The 14,448-nt window shown below is 43.7% G+C and overlaps 2 protein-coding genes across 2 annotated transcripts in view; one reads left to right on the top strand and one right to left on the bottom strand.

Annotated features, from left to right (window-relative positions):
• The window catches only part of itpk1b (inositol-tetrakisphosphate 1-kinase b), a 27,448-nt gene extending 19,785 nt beyond the window's left edge, over positions 1-7,663 (top strand). The window contains exons 6-11 of the mRNA XM_010767006.1: positions 1,561-1,659; positions 1,925-1,965; positions 2,579-2,744; positions 3,982-4,049; positions 4,140-4,302; positions 5,201-7,663. Of these exons, the coding sequence (XP_010765308.1) occupies positions 1,561-1,659; positions 1,925-1,965; positions 2,579-2,744; positions 3,982-4,049; positions 4,140-4,302; positions 5,201-5,520 (857 nt within the window). The 3' untranslated portion in view covers positions 5,521-7,663. The remainder of the gene's footprint in view (positions 1-1,560; positions 1,660-1,924; positions 1,966-2,578; positions 2,745-3,981; positions 4,050-4,139; positions 4,303-5,200) is intronic.
• plk4 (polo-like kinase 4 (Drosophila)) lies at positions 7,119-14,448 on the bottom strand. The gene is made up of 17 exons (XM_010767046.1): positions 14,442-14,448; positions 14,351-14,375; positions 13,600-13,648; positions 13,349-13,444; positions 12,926-13,021; positions 12,553-12,667; positions 11,491-12,430; positions 11,319-11,410; positions 10,860-11,194; positions 10,668-10,772; positions 10,449-10,551; positions 9,539-9,688; positions 9,215-9,443; positions 9,026-9,128; positions 8,784-8,909; positions 8,594-8,700; positions 7,119-8,506 (listed from the first exon to the last, which is right to left on the bottom strand). The coding sequence occupies exons 1-17, from the start codon at positions 14,446-14,448 to the stop codon at positions 8,377-8,379; spliced, it is 2,808 nt and encodes a 935-aa protein (XP_010765348.1). The 3' UTR covers positions 7,119-8,376.

Genomic DNA, 14,448 nt, shown 5'->3' with positions numbered 1-14,448 from the left:
ATGCCTGCCTGGTTGCTATTATCATCCTTATTACAGGTTTCCTGGATCCTGCTCTGCAGCTTAGTGTCACAGAATGTGTCAGAGATAACATTCAGGCTTCTTCTCTTTTTGCCTTGTGCATCTCCATTCATTGTAAGGTTTCCCCAAATATTTGTGTGTGTTTGTGTCTGCACTATGTGGCTTCTGTGGGAGCTGCAGCTGTGTGTGTGGGGCCCAGTGCACACCCAGAGTTCAGCACTCAGCACTGGAGGTAATGTAGGCAAATGGGATTGTCCTGACCTCAGCAGTAGTGGGAGCAGAGAGCCCTGCCACTGCGGAGCCCCACGGCTCACAAAGGCCGGCGTGTTCCCATTGTGTTTTTGTCATTAGCAATTTGCCAGCTCTTGGTTTGGCCCCCCCTCACTGATTTCCTGTGGCGATATCTCGTGCCGGCTGCCTTTTTACCCCCAATGTACCTACTGTTGGGCGGAAATTACCCTAGGCAGAACATTAATTTAGATGCATCCTGAGCCGCGATATCGAGAAGTGTGACGGAGCTGCAGGATGTTTGTTATTTTCACTCTTATCGGAACTGACCGACCTGCTGCTACAGGATTTGATGTTAAAATATTATGTCAACAAACACGGTGTGATGTAAAAACATAGTGGAGACGCTGAGTCAGACAGACCCGGCCTATTTCATGTTTAAGTAAGGCTCGGCTGACTTTATCTCTTCTAATTGCCCCTGCTTTGTTTGAGCTTTGGGCGTGAGTGATCGATCACGCCTGTTAGTCAGGTGCTGTATATGATGACTGCGTAATGTCCACAGCTGGTTGGACTTGCCTGCAGTTCCTCATGAGTTCTTGTGTCTTCCTGTATTTCAGCATTTTCCTGTGTGTGTGTGTTTGGGAGGAGCAGAAGGGCCTGGCAGCGCTCTGCTTTATTTATTTGAACAGGAGTCATTTGTCCCCTTGGGCCTCAGATGGCCTCTGCTGTGTTTCTTGTCTAAACCATCACAACGATGGAATATAAATATATGATTTTGTTGTGCCATATGAAATAAGGTGCATCTGAATATGTTAGAGACTGATCTGCTTTACTTGTGGAATAGGTCTTAAGCCTTTTTGCTTAGATTACGGTCAAAGGTGCTGCCTTTTAATCTTTTAGAACAAATAGCCTCAATAGCAGCTATTTCAGGACCAATTCACTTTGTCTATCATGGAACATAAATCACTTGCATCTTTTGTACACAGATTATTTCTTTGTGTCCACTTACACATACTATTCATTTTATGTCATGTGATACAATTGCCTGTCAGAAGCGTGAATTGAAATGATCGACAGAAAACTGATTGTCGATGATTCTTTTATTTATTTTATTCCGTTGGAAATTTGATATTTTTAGAAGCAAATTTAGAAGAAATCCATAATTCTCTTGTTTTCAAGAAGACCACACTATCAACGATATTAGAACCTTTTTCCCCAATACTTTTACGGTTTATCTAAAACACCAAGACCTTCATTCAGAGTGTCTGACTTCACTCATCCTTACCCACCTTCTTTTACTTTTCTTTTCATTAGACGAAAGGATTTGCTCTCCTCCATTCATGGTCCTGAACACTGAGTGCAGCCCAGATGTGCTGGAGCAGATCAAGAGGCAAGGACTCACATTCCCCTTCAGTAAGTGTTTCTTCTTTTTCTTTAGACCTCCTCTAGATATCCAGGACTTAAATCTACACTCCATAAACAATCCTTTCATCTAATATTGTAACGTTAACCTCTTAATTGTGTTTTGTGGACTCACTTCCTGTCTCACAGTTCTTTGTTTACTGTCAAAGTGTTCAATGTTTCGTTTCCCTGCAGAAATGTCACTTCAGCTTCACAGTATTGCATTAAGTTATGTAACTGTGCTAAATGTATTTCCTCGTTTGTCTTTCTTCCTCAGTTTGCAAAACACGGGTGGCTCATGGAACCAACTCCCACGAGGTGAGAGGCCACAGAGCTCAGAGGTCACACACCCTCCACAGTTTGTCTGAGCAGCGACACTTGTCCTGTCACAGGACTCCCATTAAACACAAGGACATACAACTCAATCAGATAAACAGCCTCATGTGTGTGAGCGTGTCAGCTGAAATGAATACGGCTGGATTCACAGTCTTCATTCCTCCACACCCACTCCATTAATCTAAGACAGGATTTAACTAGAGCTGCAACAATAAGAGGATCGAGAAATACCTGCCAACTATTTGATAAGCGTTTAATCGTTAGAGAAAACTTTACTTAAAAAAAGGGCAGAAAATGCTGTTTTCAGCCGCTCAAATATGGTGATTTCCTGCTATTTACATATTATTAAACTGAATATATTTGGGTCTGGGACGGACAGAACAAGACAGTTAAGATATAAGCTTGGACTTTTAACTTGAATGGACATTTTTCACAGTTTTCTCACATTTACAGTCCAATAATCTTGAAAACAATTGGCAGGTTAATGGATAACGAAGAGATTGTTTATCTGCAGTCCTAGATGACTAGTGAAAATTATTTTCCATTTTCACATGACTCGAGTGCAGTCATTTACGGTGTGTCCTTCCGTCCTCAGATGGCCATTATCTTCAGTGAAGAGGACCTGAAGGACGTGAAGCCCCCCTGTGTGATCCAGAGCTTCATCAACCACAACGCGGTGCTATACAAGGTGTTTGTGGTGGGAGACTCCTACACCGTGGTGGAGAGACCTTCACTGAAGAACTTCCCTGCTGGACCTGCAGGTGAGGAGACCTAGAGGCGAGGAGAGAGAGACAGGTGGGGAGGTCTGAGGGGCTGCTGACGGCCACACTGGTCCGACTGTAAGAGTTGCAAGGCTTTTCCAAAGAACCCAATAAAAGCCCTCATAAAAGGGCTTTATAGTCCCTGTGATTGGACCTATTCACCCTTTTAAGGGATGCAGGAGAGTGCTATTGAGTTCTGCCCTGTTGGTACATGCTGGGAATAAACAAGAGGAGCGGTGTTTTCCCCATAAACATGTCAGAAGCCTTTCCCATGATAGAGATTTGAACATAGGGTTGTCCCCTGGCACACACGCCAGCATTTGCATGTGATACAGTATAGTCCTTCATGCAAACCGGTCGCTCCATCAGCTTAGTCTTCTGCTTTGTGTAACGCGCAGAACAGTTGCTTTCAGCCTGGAATGCTGAGCGGTGAGGCAGAAGGAAAAAAAAGCACAGCCCTTGTCAAACACATAAAGCAACATATCAAAGCGTTGCATCTGCGCAGCGTTTGGATTGGCTCTGCGGCCCGGAGCTATACATCGTGTTTTGTAAAGTGGATGGAAAGGCCGGATGAAAGAGTGAGGTTTGAAGATAAAGAGAGGTACGGGTTAGTGTTTGGAAATAACTTCAAAATAACTGTGAGGGATGTTCTGTCCCAACCCGCCTTCCTGCCTCTGTGGAGCTAAACTGCTGTTTGTTCATCCACTCTGGGAATGAGCAAGCCCATCGGCCTGACACTTCATTACCACCACCCTCTACAAGCCGAGAGGGGCATATTTATTTGGACAGTGATGGAATTTACTTCCCCCCCCCTCCCTTCATCCTTCCCTCTAACACTCCATGGTTAATCAGTGCAATGATAACAAAGAAAAGAGGAGCAATCATTTCTGAAGTTCATCCTGTCTCATTTATCACCGCTTCAAAGGAAATCTGGGGCCAGAGGCAAACAACTTACATGCTGTTTTGTTCATACATGAACACTCAACATGACATGATTGTAAATTAGATGGTTAAACATTAAAAGACTTCCCATCAGGGTGCTTTGGTTTTATGTTTCTGTTTCTTTACACCTGAAGTCAGTGAGGAACGACATGTATTTAGTAAAGCCTGGTTTCCTCATTACGTTCTGCTGCCACCTAGTGCCAGAAATGAGAACTGTATCTAGATGCCACTGGGAAAGTGTGTACTCAAAGCTCTTTAAATTCAACCTGACCTTTTTCCTCTTTCCTCTTTTCAGACAGGGAAGCCATTTTCTTCAACAGCCACAATGTTTCCAAACCAGAGTCGTCCTCAGACTTGACCACGGTACGTTCCCAATGTCACTGACCGCTTTCTCATTTGATTTCTGTATGAGTTTTGTTGATAATAATCTTTATTACTTTGTGTTTATCTCAGAGAGAGAACGTGGAGGGAGTGTCCCAGCCCCCCAGTGATGATGTCATCAGAGAGTTGTCCAGATCTTTGCGGCAGGCGCTAGGCGTGTCCCTGTTTGGCATCGACGTTATCATCAACAACCAAACAGGCCAACACGCCGTCATCGACATCAATGCATTCCCTGGTAGGTGCAACACGGGGAGGGGGGTGCTTTTTATCTTTATATGTTTATCTATGGAGTGGACCTTCTGCTCACGTTGCCATAGGAGACGCAGGTCTGTTGTGCAACCAGTTGTTTGGTGGTAAATATCACCTGTGTAATCTTGAACTCTGTTTGTTCAGATCTTAGTCTCTGTGTCACATGACCTGCAATCTTGTTCTACTTACCCATTTTACATATGGGTACATACTTTTCTTTTCAGCATTTAAAGGTCACCTATTATGCAAAATCCACTTTGTCATGTCTTTTATACATCAACATGTGTCCCCTCTTTGTAAAGACATTCTGAAGGTTTCAGGAAAAAAGATTCTCTCTCTTTTTGTCCTGATCCATTTATATAAAAACCTGTCTGAAAATGAGCTGATCAGATTTTGGCCACTTTATGATGTCATAACTATTTTTTGGCTTGTGTAACCATTAGCCAATAACCAACCAAGGTTAGGTAACCCCCCCCCCACCTTATCACCTGAATCTCCTCTTGGAGCACCATTGTGTTCTTTCTAACCAAATATCTCTCAGAGTGGCTCCTTATTTTCATCTAAAGTAACAGACAGAGAATCAGCACTTTTGAAACAGAGGGGATTATGGGATGCTGCAATGATCTGTTTGGTATTTCGAGCCAAAAGCTTCAGAGACATGTTTTGTATATATCTGAGACCTATAATATATTGATGAAAAACAGTATTAATAGGGGACCTTTTAAGATAATCAAGTCGAACAAAATGATTATATTACTAGTAAATATACTAAAATATGTGCTATGTACAAACACAGCTCCATAGCATGAAAGAGAAAATAACCCTACCATTTACAATATGGTGAGAAGCTGAATTGTCTGACGGGTGTCCCCTGGTGTTCTCAGGTTATGAGGGTGTCCCTGAGTTCTTCACTGACCTCCTGAACCACATCACCAGCGTGCTTCAGAGCCACAGCCCGGACTTCGCCCCGGCCAGCGAGCAGCCCAAGAGCCTACCGGTGAGCACCACGGTACCCAGCGCCGCCACGCCGGCCCCCGCCTGCTGCAGCATGCTGGGAAAAGAGGCCAGCGGCAGCCCCTGGATCGTAGAGGGCGACGGCGGGCTGAAGGGCCCCCGCCAGAGACTGGGCTGCAACTCGGCCATGTCCCCTAACTTCCAGCAGCACTGTGTCTCCACGATAGCTACCAAGGCCTCCTCCCAGTGACTGATCCCCCGCCCCCACTCCGTTTGATCCCTGAACAAAAAAAACAAAACGGATGACAATGGTGACAATAATAATGAATAATAATCATAATAATTATGATGTTAACGATGATAATATATCTAATCAAAAACAAACCTTTTCCTATATAGTTATTGAAAATGATGGTGATTGGGTGTAAGCTTTTTTCTCTCTGCCTTTTTGTATTTTTCGTTTCATCTAATGAGACTTAACAGTACTGTAATGTGAACTTTGGGAACTTTTTGGGAATAGCTGATTTTATTTTTCTCTCCTGTGTGAGTTCTCTGTAATGAAAGGGTCCAGATGAGGTAGCTAATGGAGTCAGGACTGGAGAAAGATGTGCCACTAGACGTGCAATGTATGCTCCCTTGTATCACACACACACACACTAACACACACACACACAGGTATGTTTGCATTGCGACCACGCCTGTGATGAGTGTGTCTGTTTTCTGGTCAATACCACTGACTCCTCTGCACAAAGTGACGGGGAGAAAAGGTGACTGGGCATTTGAACACGCCTCCACAGGTCCAGGGCTGCTATGTGACTGTGGCCAACTCACCGCAGAGGACACCATGAGTCTGAACATGAACGACAACATAGTTTGGGGTTTTGTGGGTGTTTTGAACAAACGGGTAAGCCGTTTACTTTTCCGAGTGCCATCAAATTTCCGTCATGTGTTGGAGGGACGACTGCAGAATCAAATCTCCATGACCATGTGACCAAGATTTTCTTTTTTATGATTGTTGCATCAATGATTTTAGGTCTTTGAGTGTTTTACTGTATGTAAGATGCCGGATGTTAGGTCGTCAACAGACAACACGTCCTTGTTAGAGTCCCAGTTTGATTCGCTGCAGGAAGACGAGGATCACATTCCTTTTCGTGTTTGTGGATATTTTCAGACAATTCCATGATTTGTTTTTTCAGAATTCCAGTGTGAGATTGAACTCATCTCTTCAAGACTCTTCTATAGTCTCCTCAAACAGGCTTCTCCACATGTCGTCAGTGCTTGTATCTGTAATGTGAGCAAACTCCTCTACTGAGGCTTCCCTATCAAAAGAATGCTGCTTTAATTACATAATTAAGAATCAGAACATATATTATTCCACCAGAATTAAGGTCAAATGTTAAAGTTTCAAATTGGGTATCAAATATTTTGATATCATTGAATAACAATGGTTCCAGATGATTGAGGAAGTTGTTCGGCGGTGTAACGTCTGTGCTTAATTTAGTTTCACTAACAGCATTTTCTTACAAAACGCAGTAAAGAAAACTGGGTAAAGCTTGAAGCTCAGATCCTTGGACCTGCTTCTGTTCCAGCTGCTGTTATTGTCACATGTTAAAATACTTTGGAGGGGAAGCAGTGGGGGAGACAGTCCAGCTCTTGTTCCCAGTGTTCACTGTGAGATTTTTTTACTCCGATTTTGTTAATATCTTTGTCCTGATATCTACTAAGAGCAACTTTATTTTATTGAGATTTTATGGGAAAAAAATGTTTTATATAAATTAAATGAAAGCACGAGGGATGTTTTGGAACAAACGGTGGATATTTACTAGAGGTTTAGTAAAGCGCTGGGTCTGGTTGTACAGGTGGTGTCAAAGGGACACGTGTGGTTGATGCTGTTGTCTCCCTCTAGCATCTAGTGGGAAGGAGTGCCAACCTGTAGATTTTCACATTCCTCTGAGCCTGCTTCTTCTTCTCTTGTCCCAGAGAGCTCCTCCTAGCTGTCCCATGTCCTCCTTCTGTATCTGATGGAACTGTCCTTGAATAAGTGTCAGTGCAGCCATCTCAACAACATCTCTCTGGGACAAAAAGAAAATCATTGATGCTCTGAGATGTGGTCTTCTTTAGATCACATTGTGAGAATATTTCCACAAAGTGGTTAGCATTCTGGTTTTATCTCCCACAATTTGTGTGTCATGAAGAAAATAATTCAGCGTGTAAAGCAGCAGGTTCAGAGAAACTCTAACCCCATGGTTCCTCCTCTAGAAAACGGGGAAACATTTGATGGGTGCGCCCCTGTTAAAGCTGGACAGGCTGAAATCTGTGTACACCACTATATTGTGTGTCCTATGTTGTGTTCCTTATCGTGCTTCTTAATGGGAAATAAATGGTTAATCCTGCCTTCTGTCATTACTGCAACCCAGACGTTGTCATCCTGCTCCAGTTTCCACCTGAATGTTTACTTCTTGGGTGTCTTGTACAGTACGTGTATATATGCCTAGGCTAACATCCGTACAGTATGTTTTGTATCAGTTCTGTAATTGAGAGGAATCCGCAATCCTTTTGTAATTAAATGGCCAAACCAACAGGGCGAAATAAACATGTGAACCCTTATCTGACTTTTTAATTCAGTTTTGTTTACCGCACCAAGTACTTGTCACTAATTGCTTTCATGTATAGTAGTCTCATGTAGCAGACACCTTATATCTGTTACATGAGACTACTCGAGAAACTGTCTCTTAATTCTGCTCAATCCGTTCAGGTGACCTCTAATGGTCATCTTGAAATACTTTAATTTCTTTCTACAAAGATCTCTTAGTGAATAAAACCACTGCAAAACAAAGTGCAGCATTTCTCCACCAAACCTCCAGATGTTTATTGACTGAGCGTTTATGGTTTGCACATATCATTGAATTGGAGACAGTCAAAAATAAGGACTTTTTTTCAACACTGACAAAAGGGTTTGTTATTAAAATAAAATATATCTTTTCATAATCTTAGTCTTCTGTACATGTAAAAAAACAAAACAATACAAATATTTACAAGAACACAAGACAGTACAAAAGTTTTCTAATGCTATGTTTTGTTCCCTGCCAGCTGCTGGGAGGTTTTGTTATTTATAACTACAAGTAGTTAATGAGGTTGGAGATGATGCGCTGTGGAGGGTCAGCAGGCCCAGGATGGTGGAGAGACAGTGCAGCTTCTCCTTGACGTGCTCTGGCAACTTCTCGCTCTCCTTGTACCTGAGGAGACGACAAACGTTAAAGAGAGCTGTTCCTGCACACAAACACAAACACCTATAAAGTCACAACACGTTTATTTTGCAGTACCTGGTGACCCTCCTGTCTGGAGATGTGTAGGTGATGCAGGAAACTCCCGCCTGAACCACCAGCTGGGAGCCGTCGTTGAACTGCACCCACACCTCTCCACTCGTCAGCTGCAGAGACAGACACAGATTTAAATTACACAGACGATTCATTTTCTGAATATAGAATATAGCTGAATCTATTTATCAGTTACCTGGGATGCCCATCCAACATTGGGCACAAATATCGACTTCACCACTTTCCCTGTGTCCTGTCGCAGCGGGGAGGTTTTCCTATTCAGGCTGGCTGTGGTGAAATCAGACCCGTCATACGAGATCATCTAAAAAATGATACAAAATTGGAAATTGAAAGACAAGTCCCATCAAGAGTCAAGTTGTTAAAGCCTCTTATTCTTCTGTTTATACACCCTGTAGTGTAGGGCTGTAAGACACCTACTGAAGGAGTGATTTGCGGAGGTTGAGGAGGTGAAGCAGTATCAGGAGGCACCGGGTGGGAGGGCAGGGACGAAGAGCCTGGGATGGTAGGGGTGGCAGGTCTCCTGGGAGCAGGTGTAAAACTAACATTAACCACAACACAAGGCAACATTCAAACCAACAAATGACATCAACGTGTTGTTCCTCTTACCTGCCAATAGTGATGGGGAAGAAAGGGACTTTCTTGGTGCTGCGCTGCTCCTCCGCTGAGATGGCGGCCTCCAGGGACAAACACATGCTATGGCCCTCGTCAGACAGCTCCACATACCTCCTGCTCTCCGGGCTCAGGACGCTCAGCCCCACCTCGCCCTTCACCGTGTACGACTTCCCGCTCTTCTCCACCACTCGCACCAGCTCCGACGTCTTGTGGGTCTTTGCTCCTACACAACGCAAGTCAAGCATGACATATTAACTCTAACACAATAAATCGTCAGCACAGCTTTCTCCAATAACTAGTTAACTACCTTTGACTCACCATCATAAAAACAAACTTCCAGGTCTGCATTCGGAGCGTTCTCCATCAGCATGACTTTTGCGTACTTGGTGTAAAGGGTCACTTTTGGAGTCTTGGATTTCACAAGCTGCACAAACGTAGAGGCGTATTGGTACTTCTTCCAGTATTTTTCTGTGAAAAAAATAAAATCACTTATAGTTAGGAACGGGCATCGTTTGAAATGTTTCGATTCCGATTCCGGTTCTGCTTATCGATTCCGGTTCTTATCGATTCCCCGTTTCGATTCCAAAATTGTAAAAGAAATAGGTCAAATGTTTAGAAAACAAAAATATCTTTATTCTTTTAAACTTTAACTGAAATTGTTACAAATAAAAAATATACATGCGATACAAATGGATTGCACAATAGCTGTGCTTTATTTTAACTGAGCTATGCCTGTGGCAAGCTATTAACAGGCATTACACTGTGCCTTGTCTTTTTCTTTTTTTAGTGTAGTGGAGCCGCACTTTAGAGCGTTTACCGCGATCCATCTTTGGTGTTATGAAGTGACTGAGCTCGTGAAATGTCTACGGGAGGGCGGGGGGAGCCTCGCTGCGGGGCAGCTGTGGACCTCTGTCGCCTGTCAGCGCAACTTATATGATGCCGTTTAAAAAGATGAAGGGCGGTGCCGGCCGTTCTGTGATTCTCCAGGTCCGCCCTGTATTCCACCGGGTCACCACTGTGCAGACGGACCCGCTGGAATACAGGGTCTACCGCGTTTAGGAACCGTTAAGCAGAACCGAAATTGTGTATTTCGTATGGGTACCCGGTACCCGGCAATTTCTTATCGGTTCTCATCTGGAACCGAGTTTCGGTTCCCAACCCTACTTATAGTACATTTTTGATCTTATTCGAGCCGATGTTACTTGTTGCATTATGTCAGTCATAATACCTGGAAGGTCCTCGTAGCTGCAGATCAGAATATCTTCAGGTGGAGCAGGAGGACAGTCCAGGACAGGAAACCCCTTTCCACCATTAGGCTGGTATATTGTCACCTTCAAGAGATGATAATATTAAGATTTAAATAACATTATGTTATATTATGTTGTTACACTACCCCCTACATGTCACATATGGAACATGTCAGAGGTACTTGATTCAGTGAGCTCACCATGGAACCGTCACAGGAAATCCGGAGGACTTCTTTGACCCTTTCTTGACCGCTGTGGCTTTTTAACAACTCCATACACACGTCACCTGTGTCCAGAATGCTCACCTGTAGGAAACAGGAAATACGATAATTATCTCAACTGCTCATAGTAAACATTACATAATTAAAATATATATGTGTGTAATATCTTACAACAGCATTTTTGGTCTTCTGTCTGATAGGCTTCAGTCTGGATGCGCACAGGGGCAGGATTATGTCTCTCAGCGTTTTCTTCTCTTTATCCACACCGGGTTTAGCTGAAGGCAGCTTTACTTCCCTGCTGTGAGGAGGCTGGAACTCTGGTATATTTTCCCTGAACGAGTCAGAGTTGGAGTGAAGGTTGTGTTGCACGTGTTGCTGGTTGTGGTTCACACCTCGGCCCATGGGCTTGTCGGTCCAGGAGTTATGATTCCCCAGAGGTCCTCGACCGCTATGAAAGCTGCCGCTGCTGCTGTGAGTGCTGCCGTCTGCCGGCCTCTGACCAGAACCTGAGCAAAGAGAAAACATTTTTGTAAACAGGATAGCTTTATTTGTTTGAGTAGCAAGTAGCTTTTTTTGTTTTCGCTTTACCAATGCTGAAATGTATCTGTATAATCTAAATCAAAATCTTACCGTCATTATTAAGCCAATTTGTAACTCCATCCAGGTCTTGAAATTGCAGGTTTGTTGGATGTGCATTCTGTGTGGGTAACAAATACCCAGAACTGAAAAAGAAAGTGCAACCTGTTAGTCTCATAAAATGTGTTAAAATAAAAATAACATCATAAATAAAGACATGTCTTACTTTGTCGACTGTTTCACGGGGGGAGAGGGGAGCCGCCCATGCTCTCGTAGTTCTAAACCAGTCAGATTCTCCTCTGAGTGGCTTCTCCCCAGCTCGGCGTGACCCGGCCCCCGGCCCGATCCCGAGCGTTCTGAGGAGTGCGCCCTCCTCAGGTAGCGGGAGTGAGGCTCCCTGCTGTCTCCACCATGAACCCCCCTGCTTCTTCCCTCCCTGTGAAATATATCCGCTTGATGCTGCTGCTGCTGCCACTGGTCTCCATCCTCAAAACAGGCGCTGATGGGTTTGCGTGAAAAGGTTGAAATGGGCACCATTCTGTTCGGCAGGGCAGAGCCGATCATGTTCCTGGTTCTCCTCTGGAGGCGGCTGCTGCTGCTGGCTGAAATGGAGGAGGTGCAAGCTATGGAGATGGTGGCAATGCCGCTGTCCATGGAACAATCATCCACCAACCCCTGATCCTTGGTCCGGACCAGCAGGCTTTGGGTCATGAACGGGTGGTCCAGCACTGCAGACAGGCTGGGCCGATGGGCGGGGTCCCTCTGCAGCAACTGGTGGATCAGGTCCTGAGCCTCCAGAGAAATATGGCTAGGCATATCATACTCCCCGAGAACCACTTTAGACAGAGTGTTCTTCACTGAGTCCGTGTCAAACGGAGGGCGACCCATCAGGAATGCGTAGAACATGCATCCCAGCGACCAGACGTCCGATTCAAGACCGTGAGCGCTGCGAGTGGCCACCTCTGGGGAGATGTAGTTGGGCGTCCCACACATGGTGAAGTGCTTTTCAGTTGGGAGTTTGAGCTGAGTGGCCAGCCCAAAGTCCGCAATCTTAATGTTCATGCTGCTCGTCAGCAAAAGGTTAGACAAGGTCAGGTCTCGATGCAATATGCCGTGGGTATGCAAGTACAGCATTCCTTTCAATATTTGATGCATGAAATGTCGTGCTGCGGATCAAAACAACACCCTTTTTTAGAAAAAGGTAGCTTGCAAAACTGAACATCAAAGAAACCATTTACTTTAACATAATATTAGTTTAATTTTCCCAAGTAAAATAATTGTGCCTGACCTTCATCCTCAGAGAATGCTGTTTCCTGCTCTTTTAGGCACCGACTCATCTCTCCGTTGTGGCACATCTCCAACACCAGGTACACATAGTTGCTGTCCTCAAAGTAGTTGTACAGCTTAAATAAAGACATGATATAAAATACAGTATTTATTATCATGTTAGTGAGAAAAACAAAATATATGATTTCCCAAAAATAATTACATTAAATTCTACAATGAATGTGTGTTTGTAGCTGCAAATCGTTGTAAATCGTAAATTGTACATTTTGTACAGAAAAACATAAACCCGAAACGTTGCAAAGAAAGTCTAAAGGAGGACACAGGCAGACTGTATGTAGTGTAATACCAAATCAGTTGAGTCCAGCCAACGTTACCTCGAGAATAGAAGGATGTTTCAATCGGCATTGAATCTCCACCTCGTTTGTCACACGCTGGACCATACCAGCTTTGTGCATTGCTTTTTTGTCAATCTGCAGATGGGAACAAACGAGATAATTATACACCTGCCAATCACAGGATAAACACTGTGATACTGCGCTGCTGCATGGTGGTTGGTCTGTTGGCTAATAGTCAATCTGTCGCCCACAAAGCCAGTGAACTTGCAGACCTCATTCGAGGGGAGTCGAGAGACCACCAGAAGCCCTTGGGAGGCGAGTAGGGTCTAATTATCCAAACAGTTCCATTTTACACTTCAACCGTCACTGGTAACAGCATGTGTTTTGGTTAAGAGTTTATATTACAGGTTAAGCATGCTGTAATTACCTCATTTTAATGACTTAGAATGATGGGGTTCTTACCGTTTTGATAGCAACCTCCAGACCGGTCCTTATAGATTTGGCCCGGTAAACACATGCAAAGGAGCCTTTCCCAAGGAGGGTGAGGACCTTAAAGTCCTACAACAGGAAAGAGAACAAAATAAACATTGAGTTGAACAATAAATCATTTAGATAAATGAATTGTATTTGCTAAATATTTAACAATGATCTCAGATTTAAAGGTAATTCTATTTTTGATCAAATTACAGACAGGATCTTCAATAACATAATACCTCAATCCTGAGCTCCTGGTTAAAAGGTAAACAATTCTCCTCATCTCTGCTGGGTTCGGTGTCAGCAGAATGGTTTAGTAAGAAATAGTGGATAACCTGATCAAATATCATCCCTCTGGCCTGCGACATGCTGAATGAACAGCTAAACACACAATCCTACATCTAATGACCTGACATAGGGAAATCCGTCCCACAACAAACGTTAACCGTCAAACAAGCCACCAACACCTGACGCTGTCATATGGCCAACCAGAACCCTCCATTATCCCGGCTGTCTTCCCGCTAACGAGCTGTCTCCAAGCAACATGTTGGATTACCGAACTGAAGCAGGGGAATAACAATGTGTCCCGGGAGAGAGGTAAGGTTACACATCACCAGGCTGCAACCTAATGCTGATAGCAATACCCAAACTGATATAGTTATAATAATAATACCACAAATAATAATAAGAGTTAAGCAAGTTTAAGTAAAAAACAACTTGACACACAAACAAAAGCGAACACTCACGTCGAGTTAAATGGCTAACATGTAGTTTAGCAAAATATTAGCTGAAAGTTAAACGATATATGCATTTAAGTGAATCAAATTAGATGCTTTGACACTATTGAGGTTAGTATATCAAGACAATAAGCGTTAAAAGCACGGCAAACAAGCCATTTAAAGCTAAAACTAACTTTAATGTGAACTAACGCTGCCTAACAGAGAGAGTGTGCAGTTAGCTAGGGGGCATTAGCCTAAAATAAGACCTCACCTCAATCTTATCGCCGATCGAAACACTCATCGTGCCTGGTTTTCGCCTTGCAGATGCATGCAAGTTTGTAATAATGTTCCTTGATCGGTACAGTACAT

The sequence above is a fragment of the Notothenia coriiceps genome, unplaced genomic scaffold, assembly GCF_000735185.1.
Source record: "Notothenia coriiceps isolate Sejong01 unplaced genomic scaffold, NC01 NC01_scaffold00004049, whole genome shotgun sequence".
Taxonomy (NCBI): domain Eukaryota; kingdom Metazoa; phylum Chordata; class Actinopteri; order Perciformes; family Nototheniidae; genus Notothenia; species Notothenia coriiceps.
The sequence above is the reverse complement of the archived record's forward strand: the minus strand, read 5'-3'. Positions and strand labels throughout refer to the sequence as shown.